This window comes from Netta rufina (assembly GCF_964035555.1).
Source record: "Netta rufina genome assembly, chromosome: 3".
Classification (NCBI taxonomy): Eukaryota; Metazoa; Chordata; class Aves; order Anseriformes; family Anatidae; genus Netta; species Netta rufina.
In genome coordinates this window covers 55,582,917-55,606,831 of record NC_140125.1, presented here as the reverse complement: position 1 = coordinate 55,606,831, position 23,915 = coordinate 55,582,917, and the positions used below count along the sequence as shown (strand labels likewise).

Genomic DNA, 23,915 nt, shown 5'->3' with positions numbered 1-23,915 from the left:
AAACTGCAGTGAAGTCCTGAGTTTAAAGTCACCTTGGAATGATGTAAAATATTAGAGACCAGAGCACCCTTTCTTTTAGAAAAATGATTTCTGAACTGCTTATCTTATCACATAAATGATAGAGTTTTAAAAACACAAGACCAATGCAAAACTACATCAGAGACTGTTCATAAACCATCTAAGTCAAGTTAAATTCAGGAACACAGGTTTGTTACAAAAATAAATTAAGTGCAATGTATGCATCCCATGAATCTAAGGTCCCGAAAACAGCAGCAATGGGATATACTGCTACTGTATCAAAATATTTTTTGATTTAAGCAGCTTGATTTAAGCAACTGTGTGGAGGAAGTTGTTCTTCCTGCTATCCTCTTTTTAGTGCAAATTCTCTGTGCAGAGCAGCACACTGCAGTACCTGAAATTCAGTCGGCTTTTGGATACTCTTTTTAAGATATAACCATTATGGCCTTTATTCTGATGGCAAAATATTTATGTTTCATATTTCCACCTGTTTTGGTTCTATGTGCTTGTGAAAAACTGTTTAAAAAGCACTTTAACATTACTGGATTCTATTTAAAGTATCCAGCAAGCTGTCCAAAGTGTGCATCACATACTTAAATCTCTTATTGGTGTAACAATTTTCAGATCAAGTACTGCTCATTTTAAAATGAACCATAAAAGAGTATATTTTAACTTAGGGACAAGCTCTTACTACTCTTTGTTCAGAACTAAAGGCATCAATGTAACAGAATGAATAAAACTATCAGTGGAACAGTATGATACTTACTTTCCTCTAAGATGAGATGATGTATCTGCATAAGTTGTAAGAAACACCAGAACTCAAACTTACAAAAAATAATTTGTTTACTGTTTTTGTAACAGTACTTCAGATGAATACTGTTCTTTCAATAAAATATAAGGCCTTTTCCCTTTTAATGCTACATTAATAAAATACAAAGTAGCTGCTACTTACCGCTTAGTGTTTTTGACCGTATAGGAGGCAATCCTTTCTTCTGACGTTCTTTTTCCCTTTCTCTAGCCCTTCTCTCACTGGAATATGATCGAGATGACTTTCTCTTCCTTTCTCTTGATCTTGAGCGTGAACGTTTTCTGTGTTTACGCTTACGAGAACCAGATCGTGATCTAGACCTTCGTTTTCTTGGTGATCTACAAAATACTTAATTTCAGTATGCTGAGGTTTAAAAATAGTTTTTTAGTTTTCTTTTAACTACAGGCTTTAAAGCTTCATATACATATTTCATTTATATTTACTCAAACTGCCATTAGTGTGAGGAATAGGACATATACCCTGGGCTTTAAACAACAACAACAAAAATAACAACAAACCAAGCCAAAACAAAAAACACACTTGCCAAAACAAAACAAACAATACTCAAAGAGTTCCACATCAGTATCTATTTTTCTGACACCAAAAACCTGTCCAACTGATCAGTGTTAACTGGATATTTTTGTTACTTCAGCAGGTCTTACAAACTTTAACTTAGTCCATAGATATGCAAAACAAGGTTCTATACAGAAAATCTTCATCTAGTGCACAAATACTAAATGAACACTTTCTGTTCATTACCAAAACTACTTCGACAACCTTGGAAAATACAAAACAGAATGACAATCACAAATAGCAACTCTGTTCCAAAAAAACCCTTGATTTTCTTAATACAAGTTCATTACAACACCTTGAACGAGATCTTGAACGAGATCTTGATCTTGAACGAACAGTTGATTTCTTTTCTTCGTGTTCAAAAATCTCTTCTTCAGCAACGTCCTGTACTTCATCTATATCCATGTCCTACGGTCAGACATAGAAGTCCATAAACATTTAATATATATACTCACAATATATGAGTATATGAAAGTATGCATTGATTTTGCTCATTTGCAATCAACTTAATACGTGTTTCCTTCTGTAATTACATTGAAAATAGTTTTACCTGTTGCTGAATATCCATTGAATCATCTACATTTGTTTCTGCTTCTAAAAACTGTTGTTGACTGCTCCCTTGTGATGGTGATGCAGAATGCTCTGAACCAAAATTTCCTTCTTGATTTTCCTCATTAGGGCTTGCCTAAATAACAAATAATTATAGATCATAAAAGGCCTCATAATTCAAATTGTAAACTATGTCAAAATTTAGATTAGATGAAACAATTGTTCAACTATTTCTGAAAAAAAAAGTTTCTCTTATTTTCACACTTTCCTTTAATATAGAACAATTATCTAACTGAGAAAACAAGCTGAACTAGATGTCACACCATTCCAATTCCTTTTTTGTCATCTGCAATAAGTAACATCCCTGACTATATAAAAATAATGCTATCTATTTGCTGAATCAAAAGAAAGAAAGTACACTATTTGTTGCTTAATTTAGTTAGCTTAAAAATAAAACTCACAGGTTAAAACAATAGTGAAGGCAGCCTTTATGTACAGTGACACTGAAACATTCTATTTTGTTATTAATACAATGAAAATATTTGTAATACCAATTCAACTAGTTAAAACATTTACATTTAGATCCAAACTTTCTTAAAGCATGTGATTCAAGACAGTAAGTACTACAAGATAAAGGAGGGTGTTGCGTCATTTATGTGAGCATGTCAGTTACAAGAGTTCTAACCAGACAGTTTGAAAAACACCAAAATTAAATTCATAATTTTAAAATGTAAAATATTGAATGTGTTGTTGAATTACTATCCCACTGCCCCGAAAATCCATAATGGCCGGTACACTATTTGAAATCACAGATTTGGAATTAGTATCTGTATGATATGAAAGACATGCAAGAAATACAGAAAACGTAATGAAAATATTCAGAAATGCAATCTGGACAATTCAGATAAATAACATAAGCCAATATAAACATATTTCAGTGATTCTCATTACATTTTCACTTCGACAAATGTTAGGTATTCTATCTGCTAGGAGAATGCCATATGTGGCATATATACTCTTCTGCTGTGCCATCGTATTCTTAAGCACCTTATAATGAGAATTTGCCAAAAATAATAAAATTGCTACAATTCATTTAAAGCATTTGTCTTCTAACATCTGTTTCACCTCATTTTCTTTAATTATTCTTCAATAATTTCTATGTCTTGATATTAGTTCCTACATCAGTTGTTGATTCTTCTGTCTTCTACCTTCTCCTCCTCTCCCTTTGCTCCTAATTAGATGCTTAATAATTTTGTTTTGCATTTTATCTTTTTTCCTCTTTCCCTTAATCTTTTCACTGATGCTTAAACATGGGATTAAAGAAAATCTTCCTCATAAAACGCTGCAGTCATTACTGAGGAGTTCCAGTAGAAAAATTGTGCCTTTTAGCTGCTATCAAGGTGAAAATGAAACTTCTTCTCCATAGCAACTAGCCAAGAAGCTGAGTGGACCTGAAGGGAAACAACTTCTGGAAAATCATTTCAAGTAGAAGATCACATAATAAGTGGCGAGTCATACGAGCACTCTACCCATACATTTAATGTAAGTTAATTTCATAAATGAAACGTAACGTCTAATTGTCTTTTTTTTTTTTTTGAGTGTACTGGGTCTGGCTGGAATGTTAACTTTCCCGGCAGCAGCCCATTCAGTGCCGTACTCTGTACTTGTAGCTGGAACAGCAGTGTTATCACACCAGTGTTGTGTCTACTGCTGAGCAGCAGTGGCACAGCATTGGGCCTTTCTCTAACCCTCCTAGGGGGTGGGCAAAAAAGTGAGGAGAGAAACATCACTAGGGCAGCTGACCTAAACCAATCAAAGGGATATTCCATACCATGTGGTGTCACACTCAGCAATAAAAGGTGGAAACAGGAAGAAGAGGGGAGGGGTGGGCTCTCGTTGAGAAGACGTCGGTCCTCCTCTCGAACACCGGCTGCGTGCGTTGAGGCCTTGCTTCAAGGACGTGGTCAATCATCGCTCATTTGTGGGAAGTAGAGAGTAATTTCTTTCCTCTGCACTTCCATATCGTTTTCATTTATTTTGTTTGTTTGTTTTCCTCCCTTTTTCCCCTTTCCCTTTTATTTCCCCTTAGTTAAATTGTTTAGTTCATGGTAGTCTTTATTTAATTATTATAATTATTTCCCTTTAATTAAATTATCCTTATCTCAACCCGTGAGTTGTTCTTTGCTTTACTTCTCCCCCTCCTTATCTAAAGGAGGGGGAGTGAGAGAGCGGTTGTGGGGTTTAGCTGCCCAGCACGGTAAAACCACCACAGTCCTTTTTGGCGCCCAACGTGGGGCACGAAGGGTTGAGATAACAATAGAATTGATTAAACGCATACAACTAACACACTTGCTTGCTAGTAACCATGTTCCTTGCCCTGTTAATAATAATGGCTTTGTTCATATGTCATGCAATTCGTGTCATATTCTCCTTTCTCCTATATATCCGATCCGACCAAGTGCTACAATCTGTGTTCACTTTTTTTAATTCGTTGTGCTGCCAAGCACTGACCTTGGTTTTACTCTGGAATTCAGGCTCTGCGCTGTTATCATTTGGGTCCCATGGAAACTATCTTTCAGAGAATATTCAGAACTACACTGCCTTCCTTTTCTCATCTGGACACCAGTTTATTAATAATATCAGGAATGGTACCTTTCCCTTCTTTCACAGTGGGATAATTACAACAGTTTGGGAGTATTTTGAAGATCCATCTGTAACCCATGTATTGCTATTTCTAATTCTGAATAACAGGTTTCATTTTCTCTCTAAGATTAGTCGATTGTTTAGAAAACTTATTTGGGAATCTGTCCCGAAACAGTCTCGTGGTGAGTGGCACGGTGTGTGGGATGATGTTAGCAGATACCTGTCACGAGTGTCTCCTCCAATAGTTTTGAACTTCACCCCTGAGCAAGTGCTAAATCCTAAAAACTTGGTAGAATGTTTGAGAGTTGTATGTCCTGATCCTGATAATGCCGGAGAACAACAGCTTGCAGCATTGTGCTGGGTCCTGGTTTATTCCTATCAAACACTGTTTAACATCATCCAGCAACTTGAAGAGAGGGAGGAAGTCTCTGAATCTGATGACCAAGTAACACATGCTGTGGCTGACCCAGAGGACCAACCAACTATGGTATCAGTCGCCCCCATAGTCAAGTCAAAACAATGGAAACGGAGGTCAGCTCGTTTAGTAAGGGAAGAAGGCTCTCCTAAGAAGGAGGGAGAAGGGGAATTGGCAGGCACCTCTAAAGCAGAGCCATCACAAAAACAGCAGGAAGACGAGACGGAAATCATAAAGGAATCAGAAATCACTCGATCCTTATCCCTGAGTGAGATGCGAGAAATACGAAAGGATTATGGTCGACGCCCAGGTGAACACATCCTCACTTGGCTGCTCCGATGCTGGGATGCTGGGGCCAGTAGCCTACAATTAGAAGGCAATGAAGCCAAGCAGCTGGGATCCCTCTCTAGAGAAAGGGTAATCGACAAAGTAATCGGGAGAGGAGCACAGGCCCTCAGCCTCTGGAGACGACTCCTGGCAGCTATCAAAGAAAGATATCCCCATAAGGAAGATATTGTATATCACATAGGCAAGTGGACCACTGTGGATAAAGGTCTCCAACATCTGCGGGAATTAGCTGTGCGGGAGATGATTTATAGTGATTTGGACAATGCCCAGACACCTCAAGACCCCGATGAAGTCCAGTGCACAACATCCATGTGGCGTAAATTTGTGCGGAGTGCACCAGCAGCACATGCCAGTACCCTGGCAGCAATTCACTGGGATGAGGGGATGGGACCAACAATGTATGATGTCTCCTGCCAACTTCAAAAATATGAAGACAATCTCTCTGCTCCACTACAGTCCTGTGTCTCAGCTGTGGAGAAATTGTCTAAAGGACTTGACAAGCTTGTGGAGAAAGTATATTCCCCCTCATCTAGACAGAGTGATACTTCAGCCACTAAGAATCAGCATTCGCCTGCTCAAGAGAGAGAGTACCCAAGACGTACACCACGTGGCACCTTGTGGTTTTATCTGCGTGACCATGGGGAAGATATGAGGAAATGGGATGGTGTACCTACTTCAACCCTAGCTGCTCGGGTACGTGAACTGAAAGGAAATACAGCAGCAAGAAGAGGGGCTCCTAAGAGAAATGCTGCTCCAGTTTCTATTGGGCAGTACCCCAGAGGCAGTAGAAGAGCTGATGTTATTCTTGACCACGATGAAGGGACCTCTACCTCTCATTTGCCAGAATTTGTGCATTTGCAAGAATTAAGTGGCAGACGCTCCAGCCAGGACTAGAGGGGCCCTGCCTCTGGCCAGGTAGAGGAGAGGGATAACCGGATTTATTGGACTGTGTGGATCCGATGGCCTGGAACATCAGAACCACAGGAATACAAAGCTTTAGTGGACACTGGCGCACAATGTACCATAATGCCATCAGGCTACCAAGGGACAGAACTCACTTGTATCTCTGGAGTGACAGGGGGATCCCAACAACTATCTGTACTGGAAGCTGAAGTGAGTCTAACTGGGAATGAGTGGCAAAAGCATCCCATTGTGACTGGCCCAGAGGCTCCGTGCATCCTTGGCATAGACTATCTCAAGAGAGGGTACTTCAAGGATCCAAAAGGATACCGGTGGGCTTTTGGCATAGCTGCTTTGAGCACAGAGAAGATTAGGCAGCTGTCTACCCTGCCTGGCCTTTCAGAAGACCCTTCTGTTGTAGGATTGCTGAAGGTTGAAGAACAACAGGTACCAATTGCTACCACAACGGTGCACCGACGGCAATATCGCACCAACCGAGACTCCCTGATTCCCATCCATGAGTTGGTTCACCGACTGGAGAGTCAGGGAGTAATCAGCAAGACTCGCTCACCCTTTAATAGTCCTATATGGCCAGTACGAAAGTCTAATGGCGAGTGGAGGCTAACAGTGGACTATCGAGGCCTGAATGAAGTCACGCCACCACTGAGTGCTGCAGTGCCAGACATGCTAGAACTTCAGTACGAACTAGAGTCAAAGGCAGCCAAGTGGTATGCCACAATTGATATTGCTAATGCATTTTTCTCCATCCCTTTAGCAGCAGCATGCAGGCCGCAGTTTGCTTTCACTTGGAGGGGCATCCAATACACCTGGAATCGGCTGCCCCAGGGGTGGAAACACAGCCCTACCATTTGCCATGGACTGATCCAGTCTGCACTGGAGCAAGGGGGAGCTCCTGAGCATCTTCAGTACATTGACGACATCCTCGTGTGGGGCAACACAGCAGAAGAAGTTTTTGAGAAAGGGAAGAAAATAATCCAAATTCTCCTGAAAGCTGGTTTTGCCATAAAAAAGAGCAAGGTCAAGGGGCCTACACAGGAAATCCAGTTCTTGGGGGTAAAATGGCAGGATGGACGTCGCCATATTCCAATGGATGTGATCAATAAAATAACAGCAATGTCTCCGCCAACTAGCAAAAAGGAAACGCAAGCTTTCCTAGGCCTCGTGGGATTCTGGAGAATGCATGTGCCAGGCTATAGTCAGCTTGTGAGTCCTCTATATCGAGTGACTCGAAAGAGAAACTATTTTGAGTGGGGCCCTGAGCAACAACAGGCATTTGAACAAATCAAACAAGAAATAGCTCGTGCAGTAGCCCTTGGGCCTGTCCGTACTGGACCAGCTGTGCAAAATATACTGTACACTGCAGCTGGGGAGCATGGGCTCACCTGGAGCCTTTGGCAGAAAACCCCAGAAGAAACTCGAGGTCGACCTCTGGGCTTCTGGAGTCGGGGCTATCGAGGATCAGAAGCCAATTACACCCCAACTGAAAAGGAAATACTCACAGCATATGAGGGTGTTCGAGCTGCTTCAGAAGTTGTGGGTACAGAGGCACAGCTCCTCTTGGCACCGCGGCTACCTGTGTTACATTGGATGTTCAAAGAGAAAATTCCCACTACACACCATGCAACTGATGCTACATGGAGTAAGTGGATAGCGTTAATTACACAGCGGGCTCGAATGGGAAAACCCAATCGCCCAGGAATCCTGGAAGAGATTATGGACTGGCCGGAAGGCAGAGATTTCGGAGTGCCAACAGAAGAGGTAACCCGTGCTGAAGAGGCACCACCATACAATGAGTTGCCAGAAGACAGAAAGCAGTATGCGTTGTTTACTGACGGATCCTGCCGTGTGATAGGGAGCCATCGGAAATGGAAAGCTGCTGTGTGGAGTCCCATACGACGAGTTGTGGAAGCCATGGAAGGGGAAGGTGAGTCGAGTCAGTATGCAGAAGTAAAAGCCATACAACTAGCCCTAGATATCGCCGAAAGAGAAAATTGGCCAGTATTGTATCTTTATACTGACTCATGGATGGTGGCAAATGCTCTGTGGGGGTGGCTGCAGCAATGGAAACAGAGCAACTGGCAGCGCAGAGGTAAGCCTATCTGGGCTGCTACCCTGTGGCAAGATATTGCTGCCCGGGTAGAAAACCTGGATGTTAAAGTACGTCATGTAGATGCCCACATGCCCAAGAGTCGCACTACTGAAGAACATAAGAACAACAAAGAAGTGGATCGAGCTTCGAAAATTGAAGTGGCTCAGGTGGACCTAGACTGGGAACGTAAGGGTGAGCTGTTTGTAGCTCGATGGGCCCATGAAACATCAGGACATCTGGGGAGAGATGCCACTTACAGATGGGCTCGTGATCGAGGGGTGGACTTGACCATTGAGGCCATCACACAGGTTACCCATGAGTGTGAGACCTGTGCTGCAATCAAGAAAGCCATGAAGGTAAAATCTCCCTGGAACAGGGGGAGATGGTTAGGGTTTCAATATGGTGAGGCCTGGCAAATTGACTATATCGGACCACTCCCAAAAACTCGCCAAGGCAAACGGTACATACTCACCATGGTAGAAGCAACTACTGGGTGGCTGGAAACATACCCTGTAAACCATGCCACAGCCCGAAACACTATCTTGGGCCTGGAAAGACAAGTATTGTGGCGTCATGGTACACCAGAGAGAATTGAGTCTGACAATGGGAGTCATTTCCGAAACAATCTTGTTACCTCCTGGGCAAAGAGGCATGGTATTGAGTGGGTGTACCACATCCCTTACCACCCACAAGCCTCTGGGAAGGTTGAGAGGTACAATGGACTGTTAAAGACTATGTTACGAGCATTAGGTGCTGGGACGTGGAAACAATGGGACACAAATCTACCAGAAGCCACTTGGCTAGTTAACAATAGGGGGTCTGACAGCCGTGCTGGTCCTGCCGAAACAAAACCCCTACACACTGTGAAAGGAGCTAAGGTTCCCGTAGTGCATATAGGAAGGTGGATGGGGAAGGCAGTGTGGGTTGCTCCTGCCTCGGGAAAAGGCAAACCCACTCGTGGGATTGTCTTCGCCCAAGGACCAGGGTATACCTGGTGGGTCATGCAAAAGAATGGGGATATCAAGTGTGTGCCTCAAGGAGATTTGACATTGAGAGAAAACTAATCTATAATCTAAGTTATATGTTGTAGGAAGATGCTGTAGGATCAACGACAGGTCAACTTTGCAAGGAGCCGGGCAGTGCAACAAGGACTGGTGCTGGTGTCCAGACATCCAACTCCGCCTGCCTTGAGTGGCCACTTTGGCAGATGAAGACCTAATCATCAACAGTTCTTATGAACATTTTCCAAGAAAGACGTATGGAATGAAAAGATACATCTGCCTATTAATCCTGTCCTGTTAAATCCTTGTCCTGTTAAAGGACAAGGGATAATGATGAGAATGCTTGTATGCTAAAGTATGGGGATCTGAGTGTGACACAAATGTTATGGAATAAGGGGTGGAGGTTGTACTGGGTCTGGCTGGAATGTTAACTTTCCCGGCAGCAGCCCATTCAGTGCCGTACTCTGTACTTGTAGCTGGAACAGCAGTGTTATCACACCAGTGTTGTGTCTACTGCTGAGCAGCAGTGGCACAGCATTGGGCCTTTCTCTAACCCTCCTAGGGGGTGGGCAAAAAAGTGAGGAGAGAAACATCACTAGGGCAGCTGACCTAAACCAATCAAAGGGATATTCCATACCATGTGGTGTCACACTCAGCAATAAAAGGTGGAAACAGGAAGAAGAGGGGAGGGGTGGGCTCTCGTTGAGAAGACGTCGGTCCTCCTCTCGAACACCGGCTGCGTGCGTTGAGGCCTTGCTTCAAGGACGTGGTCAATCATCGCTCATTTGTGGGAAGTAGAGAGTAATTTCTTTCCTCTGCACTTCCATATCGTTTTCATTTATTTTGTTTGTTTGTTTTCCTCCCTTTTTCCCCTTTCCCTTTTATTTCCCCTTAGTTAAATTGTTTAGTTCATGGTAGTCTTTATTTAATTATTATAATTATTTCCCTTTAATTAAATTATCCTTATCTCAACCCGTGAGTTGTTCTTTGCTTTACTTCTCCCCCTCCTTATCTAAAGGAGGGGGAGTGAGAGAGCGGTTGTGGGGTTTAGCTGCCCAGCACGGTAAAACCACCACATTGAGATAAACTATTTTACAATAAGGTAGGTAGCATTTTTGTTGTAAAATTACATAGCTATTTTTAGATAAATCATATCAAAAACTCCTGAAACAGAGGCACCCTTCAAAGTTATATTCCTATACAACAATTTATATAGAATTTAAAGCCAAAAATTGGTAGATTATGCATCTATACCAAAAGCTATTTAGTCTGTAGCTATTCTACAAACTTTCTCAGTTATTAGATATAGAGATGAAAATAAAACATAGTAAAATAAAACACTAGAATAAGAAAATAGCTTATAGTAAAAACTTGATTACTATTTTTCTAAACAATTAAAAACTCAGTTACAAATTTAAAATTCACATTGATGTTCTTAATTGAGTGACTGCATCTTTGCACAGGTGAAAAAAAAAACTAAAATCCCCAACAGATGTACATTAAGTTTGTGGTGATTTTCTTTCAATCTAGAAATTTCTGATTTACTGTGAAACTTCATCCAAATACCCTTTAGAAAATCCACTTCATACCTGGCCAGTATTAAGATATAATAAACTTTTCATTTTCTAATGCATCAGCATGGGAGAAGAGCAGCTCAAAACAGAGGATTAACCTCAGAAGAAATAAGTCAATTTACTTCACTGTAGAGGAGACCCAATTCACACAGTTAAGAATCCATTTTGTAATGTTTCGAGCATCAGTTCTTAATTAAGAACTTCATAGGAAATATATGGCTCTACTCTTTAGCTCAAATTCTTCAGTAGAATGAGGCATTTATTAGTCAAAATCTAAGACTTGAAAAGGGAAAATTTAAGTTAAAGTGCAATCTACAATTATGTCCTCTTGTAGGTTCTATAGCAGCAGCTTGTACACTGCTCTGCCTTCACAGGTAGTAGCATATTCACTTCAGGGCCCACTTCCTCCTTCAGGATCAGTGGAAAAAGAGGTTTACTTTCCCCACAAAAAGATCTGAACGACCAACGCACAGTCAGCCTATAACTGAGCTTAAGGATACTTTTTTTCTAACAGAAGCAAGATTTAGATCCCACACATTTGGTTCTACTTATTTTTCACTTTACACACTTTATCCTGCTTATTCCACTTACTCTGCTAGCTTCTGGCAGATAACAACCACAAGATGGAGTTCTTACCTTTTGAGGCTGCTGTTGCTCCAAAAGCTGTTGTCGCAGATGTTCTAAATTTTGTTGCTGTAGCTGTTCAGCTAGCTGGTGAAAAAGCGAGTTGTTCACAGATTCTGGTACTAAAGGCCTAAAACGAAAGATTAAAAAAACAAACATTTTTTTCCTCTTAAACAGTGGGTAAAGAGGTTTTCACAACTGAATTTCAAGTTTAGTCAAAAATGTAGAATAATGAAGACAATGTAGTTAATATCACCTTCTGTTATCATCATTACCACATTACTAACATTTATATAACTAACAAAGCAAAGTATGTGTTACCTTCAGGATAAAGTTGTCAAAAGTTCAGGCACACAGATTTATATAAAATGTTTAAAAATGTATACATCTCAGTAATTCAGAGTATTGTCTTTTCTGTTGTTTTGGTCTACTTATGCTCTGAGAGAAGCAACACCTTACTTTCTATTTAATATTAGTATTTAATTAGTGCCTAACAATTTTTTTTTATTTTTTTTTTTCCCACTAAACATAGCTTGATCTTACAATTGGGAAGTAGGAGTTTCCTTTTTAGGCTCTTCATTTTGTTCAGGTTCTTCCCCGAAGTCAAACCTGTCCATCAGCTTCTAGGAAAAAGCAAAGTAAGTGTTACCGAGTACTCCTTAAAAGATATATATTTTATGTATACTTAGTTTGAAAAAAAAAAAAAAAAAAAAAAAAAAAAGCTCTTATTTCTCAACTAAAAAAAAAAAAAAAAAAGTAGCTTGGCAAAGAACTTAACTTGTAAATTAAAAGTGATGCTAGTATTGCTACCAAACTTTTGAATACATTGACCCCCAAGTCTTGGCTGTGGCCTTATTGAGCTCTGTCTGCTGTTCCACAGCAAGAACCACATTCTTTCCATAGTAAATTACAGCTATTCTGGAGGAAGACTTATAACAAGATAAATTTTAAGTGATGGTACCTTTAATTAGAAGAAGTTACTATGAAGAAACCAACTATTCAATCCTCTGGCAAGAGCAGCAAACTCATTTAGCTCCTTTGGCAGAGCTGCAAACTGCTCTGCTTACATCAAGACAAGACCTACAGATTGATTACTTCACAAAGAATTACTGTATTTTCATACACGTGTTATTTAGACAATCTGAATTCTTTCAAATGCATTGCTCCTTGAAAACAACTTCTGAATGTGCAAAAATCAAAGTAAGCATTTACCATGCAAGGGGAAGAAGCCTCCATAGTGATAACTAGAAAGGCATCTGATAAGGAACAATAAAAACTTGGATAAACTTCCTGTTTTATCTGTAAAGATATCTACGTTATAGTTCTGCTGAACCACAACAAAGTTGTTTTTTTTAATTTCTGAATTTCAGAAGCATTTCAATATCACTGTACTTTCTTGAAGATGAGACTAAAGAACAAGATACGCAACAAATTTTATTAGTCACGTAGATTGTGGTGTGTTTTTTTTCTATAAATATGTATCAATACAGCAGTTTTATCAAATCCTTGTCCACATAACCTTACACCTTGGAAGTCTTCTGAAAAGCAGAGTTACTACTGTACTACTATACTAGTACTGTACTATGGTACTAGTAATAGCTTCTTCTCAAACACTGATTTATCAGAAGAAAAAAAAAAAAAAAAAAAGAGTATGAGAACATAGGCCAGGCATTTGGAAATACCAAGGCAAAAAAATCTCAAGTAACCACTGTTACGATTTAGTAGCCCTTCGTTTTCAGGATGTTCTATTTCTTGTCAATTAAAGGAGACCATAAAAATCAATGCGTAAGTTGACTGAGAGACTCTGATCAAACCAAAAATTTTTAGAATTATTTTCCCAGTGAAATGATCTAACACATATGAAAGCAGGACTGAATCTATTTATGAGAAAACACATTGGAAACATTGGCCATCAAGAACAGAAGAATAGAACAGTTCAGTTGGAAAGGACCTTCAGTGATCAAACCCAACTGCCTTACCAATTCAGAGCTAACTAAAAGTTAAAGCATATTAAGGACATTATCCCAATACCTCTTGAACACTGACAGACTTGGGCTATCAATCGCCTCTCTAGGACGCTTGTTCCAGTGTTTGACCACCCTCATGGTCAAGAAATTATAAGGGAGTTTATGCAAGGTGGGATGTAAAAATCCTGAGTAACTTGCTTATCTAATCCACTTATCTAATCCACTTAAAGCAAGCTGGCTGCGTTCCTTTTAAATTGCCTTTTTTGTTGTTATTAGAATATTTCCAAATCAAGCATTTGCAAAATGCTGCATCTCTGAACAGAATATGCATTTTAGAAAAACGCCCAGTCTCATCTTTAAAATATGATTAATCATCATATATCTTCCATCATGACAAAGTACAAAGAAAAATAACAGAGCATATACAATTTAAACATTAATCATTGGGGAAAAGTAAAAAATAATCAACAACTGATGACACACAAAAAAAAATTAAACTGAAACCAGACAAAACCAAAGAACTGCCAGCCAAAACAGGCAAATATGTAGCATGATTTTTGTTTAAACTTGCTTCTAGTAAATATAAAAGAGCAGGTATTAAAGAGAAAATTTTGAACTATTTTTAAATAAATCGGAGCAGAATCACCTCTACAATAAGGAAATAGACATTTAAACATACTAAATATTAGGATACCTAGGTCAATCCACCACACATAAATGTATAAAACTACAGAACTTTAATAGGTGTAGCATTCATGGAATTACTTAAGAAGAGAATATGTTCAGAAAAGCAATGGGAATTGTTAAAGACATGAAAAAAAATGCTTTTTATTTCAAAGGCAATTAAATTCTTCTGAAGCACCAGGATAATCTCTTTAAAAATCATAATAAAAAGAATGAGATGAGACAATCAGTCTTCTTCAGTATCTTCTACAAAAACTATACAATATTTCTAATGATTTCTTTCATTAATCTCTAAATTCTCTAATTTTGCTGCAGCAGGCTTTTGTTTTGTTATGTTTTTTAAGATCATAGAACAGTTTGGGTTGGAAGGAACCCTTAAAGTTTACCTAGTCCAACAACATATTGTTATAGTCACTGGAAATGACACTCTCACTACTCTCCCCTTATCCCCCAAACCAGTCATTCATTCTATCATATAAGCTTAAGGGTTGGTTAGGTGCGATATGTTCTTGGTAAATCTATGCTGATTGTTTCCAATCACCTTGTCTTTCATATATCCAGAACAGTCCCCGAAGTACTAGCTCCACAGAGCTAAGTGAGGCAGACCAGCTTGTAGTTTCCTAGGCTGATCTTTTCGCCTTCTTTGGACATGGATACAACATTTGACTTTTACCAGTTATTAGGGACCTCTCCTAATCTCTACTTACATATTTTATTAAACTGTAGCTAGAAGAAGATACAATTCTCACTGAACACTGAAGAGAAATTTTAATTATGTTATGTAAAATAACATTCAATTATTCTGCAAACCAGAAAAGGTACACCATTTGTTCAATTGCTTCTTTCAAAATGTATGTGGTGGTGTCCTGGTTTCAGATAGAACAGAGTTAATTTTCTTCCTAGTAGCTGGTAGAATGCCATGTGCCAGGACAAGAGGCAATGGGCACAAACTGGAACACAACAGGTTTCTTCTAAACACCAGGAAGCACTTCTTTACTGTGTGGGTGATGAAGCAATTGGACAAGGTTGCCCAGAGAGGTGGAGTCTCCCACCCTGGAGATGCTTGACAAGCTGCCTGAACATCCTCCTCCCGAGGTCCCTTCCAAATTCAACCAGTCTGTGATTCTGAGAGGTTAGACAGGACTGATCAAACTTGACCTCTAGCCTGATATACACACCTCAGAGCTATTCAAACTCCTTTTGTCTTCACCAGACAAATCTGAGACAACAGATTCTACTGTCTTTTTGCTCCAGGTAACATATTACATAATATAAATCTCCCATGTCGTACTGGAATTCATCATCAGGTTTACTTTCTTTTTCAGTCTCTTTAAGAAAGACTGTTAAAATAACAGGCTTTCTGAGAAGTCAACGTATGTATATTATCTGGTTCTTGTTCACTTTCTGTTGTGACCTAGAATTGTTGACACACATTTTCCCTTGGAGAAGTTCTACTGGCTGTTAAAACAAGGCTCATTCATCTGTAATTCCTGTTGTTACAAGTGTACTTGTTAACAACTTACTTTCTTACAAAGACAATAGTCCCAGAAATTAAGCAACTGCATGTCCTGTACTCAAAAAATAGTTACAGTCTAGTGTTGTTCATTGTACAGATATCAAAAAACAAGGTGTCAGAACAGTATCTCTAACAGTATTTTTACCTACATCTGAAGCATTTTTTTCTCTTAAAAAAAAGTTTTATATTTTTTGTTTTGCTTTCACACAAGTTTCTTTGATGCTGCTCTTGTCTGTCCTTGTGCACAGAATGCTTGTTAGCACTTACAGCACATCTTTTACTTTAGCTTAATCCAAACGAATCTAGACTATGCACTCAAGATTGGTCTGCAACGTGAACCAAACATGTACATGTAAAATAACAAAAGTTTCAATTCAAAAGAATGTTCCTGATTCAGACCAAAACACTGATGTAGATGCTTCCTGTATAAGTAAATATTGCCTTTTTAACACTTAAGGCCGTCATGTATAGTAGAAAAATGATACCATTAATTATGTGATGAAATGGAAGGAAAGAGTCCAGCAAATAGAATTACATCATTATGACTCATGGTCTTCAGCTACTGAGAAGTGGGATTTGGGTTGCAAGTGGTATCAGTGCTGAGAAACCATTGAAAAAAAAAGGCAAGAAGAATAGCTATTCCAAAAATTTCTAATTGCAAAAATAACATTGGCCATTAATACATATCTATTAATACATACTCTGCTATAATACCCAGATTCAGAAATCCTCAAACCTCAGGAAAAAAGGGAAAATAGGTATGATAATGCCAGGTTTACATACAAAGAGGGAACATTCTAAAAGTACATGCTGCATCTGCAAAGCTTCAATGGACTAATAAAACATACAAAGAGATGCTATACAACACAGAATGAGGAACTTGAGATTTATTATAACCTAACACTACTTGAATAATGCAGAACTGAGATACAGACCACACTATAAACACAGCTCTTCCCCAGCTTACAAGAACAGCTCAATTCTCTCTCTCTCTCTATATATATACATGTATATATACACACACACACCCACTGAAAGCCTGTAAATTATCACATTGAATTCTTGCACAAGAGTGGCATCCTACAACAATTAGCATCAGAAGTCCCAGAAATCACAATCGCATACATTCACCCTGCTGACAACTTTCAACCCGCGCAATATTACTGGCATAAACTAACTAATGAGTGCCAGGCCAAACTCTCGTAAGGTGTATGCACACCTCATCAAAATGCCAATTCCTTCAATTTGCTCCAGTTAACCCGACCACGTTCAAGACTGTCATACCTGCCAGTCACAACACCAGTACACTTAACCACATAAATGCTGGAATCAAAGAGCATGGAATAAAGATACAATACAATGCTCTATTATTAATTACTTTTTGTATTGAAATATTAAGGTGGTCCCCATTACTGATTCATTCATTCCCTGTGATCACTCCAGCTGATAACTCCAGTTACAATACAGCATTCCAAGGCCAGATTGGACTGTGCTTTGAGCAGTCTGGTCTGGAGGGAAATGTACCTGCCTGTGGCAGAGGGACTGGAACTAGATGATCTTTAAGGTCCCTTCCAACCCAAGCCATTCTATGATTCTATGACTACAGGAGTGTTTTTTTTTTTCTTGGTTCAGTTTTAGAGGTGCGTCTTACTCGTTATTATTTCAGAATAATAACCTGAAAAAATTTTTCATTTACCTGAAAAAATTTTAGACATTTAAGATAAACTGTCCTAAAACTTTAGACTCAATACTTGAAAAGTTTTAGGCAGCTAACTATCTGAAAAAGAGATTATGAGCATTAGGAAAAAATACCACTGTTTTGATTTTCTGGCTTCCTTATTCTTATTATTTATTCACTTCAGGACAATCCTATGGAGATTATATAGTCATGAGCTGCTTCCTATTCTAATTGCCAGCATAGTTATTGCTACCTGGCATTCTACTATGTTAGCTTTATTCTTAAATTCTTCCATTCTGTATTTTTATTTATTTATATTTGATAGACACATATGCTGCAGCACACACAAAGTTTCTTTACTTACAGATTTTGTTTGTTATTACATTTTGCCATCCTTTATAAATTGTCCTTTGACTAGCTTTAACTATAATCAAACTTATCTCTTCACTTACTATCACTTGGTGGGTATGAACGGAAGATTTCTTGGCATTTACATTTTAAGAAAATTACAAGTCCAATCACCTTTTACTCTTCTGGGAAAACAGGCTATATAAATTTCTGCGTGTTTTTCTTTCATTACCCTGTAAGAAATCATTTCATACTTTAGACCATAAACAAAGGAAGAGGAGAATACAAGACACGCTCAGTTCTCTTCACCGCGTTAATAAAAGGTGAAGAACACCACATAACTACGTCACAACTTTTACTTAGATATATTATACAATAAATACATGTATTTTAACTTATAATAATCTACTGCTACCTTATTAAAAGAGACACTTTGTTCCAGTGGAGTAAGTGTGTTGGCAGCAGCAGCTGCAGCTGTAAGTTGTGCGGTTAGGGCCTGTAACTGAACAACAAGACCAGCATCCAGGGCTTGAAGTAGCGAAGGCTGAGGTTTCTGCTGCTGTATCTGCAGCGTCTGTATCAACTGCTGAAGCTAAAAGAGAAAAGATAACAACTGCATTAAAACTGAAAAATGTTAAAAAGTAACTCTTTTTCCCTTCCAGCTAGGAAAAAAACCCTCATGAACACAGTATCATCTAACCTCTGACTATTTTTTCATCTTAATCTGTTTTCATTTATGGCAAATTATGTTCCCACTTACTGGCTAATTTGTTTTCTGTGGCTGATAAGACATTCAGATGCTTCTTCCTCCTAACTTGCTCTGACAGGTTGCATGATGACCAGTCACCACTCAGGATTTCCTGCTTTCTAGGGTTCACCCTCTTCTGTTTCTCCAGTTTGATTCCTTCTGACCTGAAAAAAATCTGTTAGCCTACTCCAGCTTCCTAAGGGCCCACCTATATTAGGAAAATCTGTATGTTGTAATAACATTTGTGTAGTGGAAATAACTGCACTTTTGCAAGCTCTACCTTAAACTGGTGTAACTTGCCTACGTTAAGAATTTCTGCTAGGGTCTCTGGGTAAGTCATGAGGAAAATCTCATGCTGAAACTCAGGTTTGCACATACAGAATACAACTACCATGTTATGTCAACCAAATCATAAAAAGCAATTTAATGAAGAATTGGGAATATAACTTGACTTCCTGCACTGGCACAGATTCTGCATTATGTATAGTCCTAGCCTAGGATAAAGTGTGACAGTTAATGAGATGCAATGTCGAACCAGAAGCAGTGGCTCTAGGGCAACAGATGTCTTGTAACAACCAAAACTCCTCCATCCACTATGGCAAAGCATAGTACAGCAAAGGGCTGTATCTACTTCTCTTATTTAAAAAAAAATATATAATGATTATTATGGGCAGTGTCAAAACGCAGATGTTATATTATTTATTTTTATTAACAACCCCATTCTGCAAATCAGGAGAGGTCTTGGATTATACTGGAATGAATACTATAGATCATCAGAGAAGGAACTTTCAGAAGTGTAGTGAACGGCTCAGAACAGACCTAAAACATTTGATCAAAGTATATCAGGATACCCTATGAGTCAACTCCCTCAAATTTAGAGGAGGAAAAATAAAGAAAAATGGTATATCTTCCATAAATTTTTTTTAGAACAAATGTACCATTGAATTGTTTGGTGTATCATGATTTTCTTACCCCAACTTATTACTTATGGTTTTATTATTATTATTATTTATTATTATTATTTAAGGAGCTGTTCTGCTGATGAAATGAAAGGTTAACTTTTCCATGTGTGGGTCTGTTCATCTGTTGAGCAGAGATACTTCTATAAAATTGTACAAATTTATCTTAATGCAAAAGGAAAAGGTACTATCTCTGTGGAAAGAAGCCCTCCTAAAGTACCTCAGTATTAGTGGAAGCAGTTCTTTGATTTTCCATGAATCCCTTACAGCCTTATTTTTTGTTATTTCTGGAAAAGGTTGAACAAATCCAGGTGTTTCAAACTTTTGATGACTTAAGTGCCCAGTTATCTTTAAGTTCACATTCCACCTCCTTATGGGGTTCCACACTAAGGCTTCAATCTCTTTCTTTTTACTAGGGTTCACTAGAAAATTTGTAAGCTGGTTAAGACAATCTTCATTACCACAACGCATCAAAAATACACAATCTTCTTTTCAGATTGTTTTAAAGTTACCTTCTGATAATGTGATATAACTCTTCCTGTTCTTTAAATACAGACTCCTCATACAGCAAAGCCTCCAGAAATGCTTCAGTTATTGTTTTACCTCGCCACAAGTTTTCACTAATTACTGCAATATGCAAAACTGAAGAGCTTCCCAATTCCCTCTTGGCTGATCCAGAAAAGATATTCAAAAGTGGCTGCTCATCTTGTACACTGCTTTGAGTAGGAAGGAATCAAACTGAAGAAGTGGAGATGGAAGCCCTAGAGTGGGAAAATCCTGGGTGGTCACCATTCTAGCTGTTTTCACATTCTTGTTGGTCACATCTTTCTTACTTCTGTTCTCTCCTACATCTAGACTCTTTATTTTAGCTGCATGCATTCTCACCCATTAAACACAATCTCAGGATTAAATCAAGGACTTTGGGGAATGGGGGAAGTGACTTGGAGAACAGGTTAAAAAAAAAAAGGACAGAGGATGGAAGCAAATGTTGCAGTTCATCTACTAGTCCTAGAGATTTGTATGGATAAGTTTGTATACCCAGTCTTTCTCCACACTTTGTGTCCATCTCCCCCCCTTACCCCCCTCCCAGAATCCATTCTCTTCATATTACTATTTTGGGATAGATATCCAAATGCTATTTCTTTGTGACCCACTGGGTTCAGAACTCTTAATTTCTTTCTCATTTTCTTATTATTATTTAAAATCTTTCTGCTTCTTCCTTTTTTTTTTTTTTTTTTTTTAGAATGTTCTCTAAGTAATAATCTTTAAACTGACTTTCTCACTTCACATCCCTCCCTTAAGAACTATGCCACTATCCTTCCTCCACACTTTACAAAGTATCCCACAAACTCATTCTGCTCTGCTTTTTATGTACCCCAAGAATGTGATCCGACTGAAATACTCCCTCTTACTTGGTACAATTACACATGGCTCCGCTCAGCTGAACACTGTAAAGCCACCTCATTAAGTAAATAAGTTGTTATTGTCAGCATTAATGCTTCGTAAAATCTCACTGGTGACTGTTCCTTACTCGTAAACCAGGGACTTTTTTTTTTTTTTTTTTTTTTTAAGTACCCCATCAGGTAAAACACCTTAGTCCTCAACTAATAACTACAGACCAAACAAAAATCATTATTCTACATTTAGGCTGGTGCCAGAGATCTAACAAACTGAAAAATGATGATCTGTTTTTTTACACACAGCTGACTGGGAATGCTCAATTTATATGACTTCAGGCTTTATAAGGACAAGCAGTTCAATACATGCTGCACATCAAGCCACTTTACTGAGTTCACCATTTAGAAATTGAACACAAAATCAGTCACTTCTAAACCAAGATCTTATGTTCAAACACTGCAAAATAAAAAAAAAAAAAACACAACTATTTAGCTGACTGAAAGATATAGAAGAGAATCGACTCACACTTCCAGAATGAGAACATTTCCACTATATAATTCTGCGCAATTTTTAGCTTCTTGGGGGAATCCAGCAGAGAAATATGCTAAATGGCATTATATTTTACACCTCTATTCATAAAATCTCAGTGTTGCTCTTTATTTAGTCAACTGCAATACTAAGTAGAGAAGAAACTGTATGTATTATAGCCCATCTTATCTGAAATCACATTCTAGGATTCTTTTAGGGAACAAACAGGGTTGGTTACAGAGGTAATAAGAAATTTAATTTACCTGGAACTTACTTGTCACGAACAACCCTCGTGGGATAGTTAACATAAATACTGGACAAAAAACTACCAGATATCCGTGAAAGCAGTATTCCTTTTAGTATTCCTTAAAGACACAGAATCAAATAATGTAACCACCTATAAAATATTCACCTGTTGGCCTTGGGGACTCTGTAAAATCTGTGCTACAGCAGCAAGCGTATCTGTATTAGCAATCTGAGATACCCAAGGATCGGGTAAACTCTGCACCACATTGGCTGGAGTAACTGGAGTCACAGGTGTTCCTAAAAGAGAGAGAACACAGCATGCCAAAATATTTTATTATACCAGCTTAGAAATGGTGTTAGGGGAGGAAAATAAAAGCTGCTTTAACAGAAATGATAAAACTGATATGAGCATTCCTGTTTATTTTCTGCAGCAATCATTTCTGGATTGCAAGAAATCAAATTATAAAGACACGCTAATCTTCCTCGGACATCAAAACCAGTTACTAAATACTGAGAAAGCACTTATTAACATCAACAGGAACTATTTTTCTGACACATACATGGAGCATACAGAAATAAAACGTACTCATGTCAACATTTCTGAAGTAGTAGTATTACTCTGTGTAAGTGTTTTGCACAGATCTTTTTGCTATTGACCTGTGAGACTACTAACAAGAAATACACATGGGGAATGTCATGAAACCTAAATAGGTTTCACACAGTAATCTAAACCATTGAGTGGGAACAATATATATCAAATGATAATTGATAGCAATCTACTCAGAAACATAAATTAGTTCCAAACTTACTGGGCTGCCACTTTATGCTTAGCAAAAGTCTTGAGGATTCTACTAAAATTTCAACCTGCAGTAACAGGATTCATTAAGATTTTTTAAAATCTTTTTTTATCTTCTTTTTGCTCCTAACATTATTTTCACAAAGAGCTGAAACTAAATCAGCAATCTGATCATTAGATTCACGTCATAATGATCAGAATAATCCTCCATCCCTGCAAATACCTTTGCTTTTTGTTCGGAAGTAGAGATATGCTGATGAATGCCAAATAAAAACTACCAGATTGCTGTTTAAAAAGACATTTTATATCAAAATTCCAAAAAGTGTTAGAGTAAAACTGTTATTTCAATAATTTAAAGTAATCAAACTAATGAAAATAAAAAATACTGAGGTAGAAGATGCAGTAAGTCCTTAAGCAGGAACTACATATTTACAAATGTCAGCAGAAAGTAAGATGGATTTATCTACATTGCTTTCAGCATGGGATCAGCAAAAAGTGAGTAATAAAACCAGTTTCATATATGCTAAAAAATAATCTTTACATATAAAATTTCCCATGCATCCCAATCTTCAATGAATGATTTATGAGTCACTAACACCAAACTAGACGGAGAGGAAAGTATGTCACTAGATGCAGATTATAGTACCAATGCAGGTTTTTTTGCTTAAAATCATTGCCTGTTGACCAGCAAAAGACCACTGTCTGACACTGTCCATCAAGTTCAATTGTAGGGATAGCAAAAAGATACAGATGAGTTCTTTCATTGCTCTCAACCATGGCACCACTAATTAACAAACACTGCATTAAGTAATGTGATGGGTTTTCAACTCTGACAGCGAACTTCTGTTTTGTTTGCATTTTCAAGTGCAAAACTAGATCTAACCACACTGTTATATTATAAATATTTTCAGTTGTGCATAGTTAGAAAGTAAACACAATAGGCTATGTTTTGTTTTTGCTATATCTCTAATCTGAATGCTGACTATAACACATTTCTTTCTGGAATTCATTTGATTTATCTAAAGGAAAACAGTAAGTTTTTTTCAGCATGTTAACAGCTAAGGTACAAGAGGTGACACAAGGGTTCTGACACCATGTGATTTATTTGATTCTAACCTGTCTTTGCTTACCTGGTGTATTGTTGCTCATAGCAGCTGTAGTGCTGGGCAAGACGGGGGTCACAACTGGAGGAGGAATTCCTGCTGCCATATCCAAGAGAGGCTGAATAATTTCACTCTTGAACACATTATTCTTCTGCCATAAGTTTAGCACTCTAACAATTTTACTCTAAAATGAAAGAGGATAACAAAAGACCTCTGTCATGATATTTTTTCTTGTTATTATGAATTATGGAAGCCTTAACTAGCAACACCAATCTATTTAGATTGAAGCACCTTTAGGTTGACAAAACAGTATGAATCATAAAAACAATTATACTGCATCACATCAAAGATGTCTAACCCATGAACCCGGGGCTGACATAC

At 38.2% G+C, this 23,915-nt stretch overlaps 1 protein-coding gene across 4 annotated transcripts in view; it reads right to left on the bottom strand.

Moving 5' to 3' along the window:
- The window catches only part of SCAF8 (SR-related CTD associated factor 8), a 98,936-nt gene that overhangs the window by 48,477 nt on the left and 26,544 nt on the right, over window positions 1–23,915 (bottom strand). For 3 of the 4 annotated variants that reach the window (XM_084285167.1, XM_084285168.1, XM_084285166.1), the window contains exons 5-12: window positions 23,562–23,718; window positions 21,802–21,932; window positions 18,172–18,348; window positions 12,107–12,186; window positions 11,576–11,693; window positions 1,950–2,084; window positions 1,695–1,807; window positions 971–1,164 (exon numbers count right to left, since the gene is read on the bottom strand). In XM_084285167.1, the coding sequence (XP_084141293.1) occupies window positions 971–1,164; window positions 1,695–1,807; window positions 1,950–2,084; window positions 11,576–11,693; window positions 12,107–12,186; window positions 18,172–18,348; window positions 21,802–21,932; window positions 23,562–23,718 (1,105 nt within the window). Of the gene's footprint in view, window positions 1–970; window positions 1,165–1,694; window positions 1,808–1,949; window positions 2,085–11,575; window positions 11,694–12,106; window positions 12,187–18,171; window positions 18,349–18,516; window positions 18,592–21,801; window positions 21,933–23,561; window positions 23,719–23,915 lie in introns of those variants that run through there. The other variant, XM_084285169.1, reaches the window with a different exon arrangement.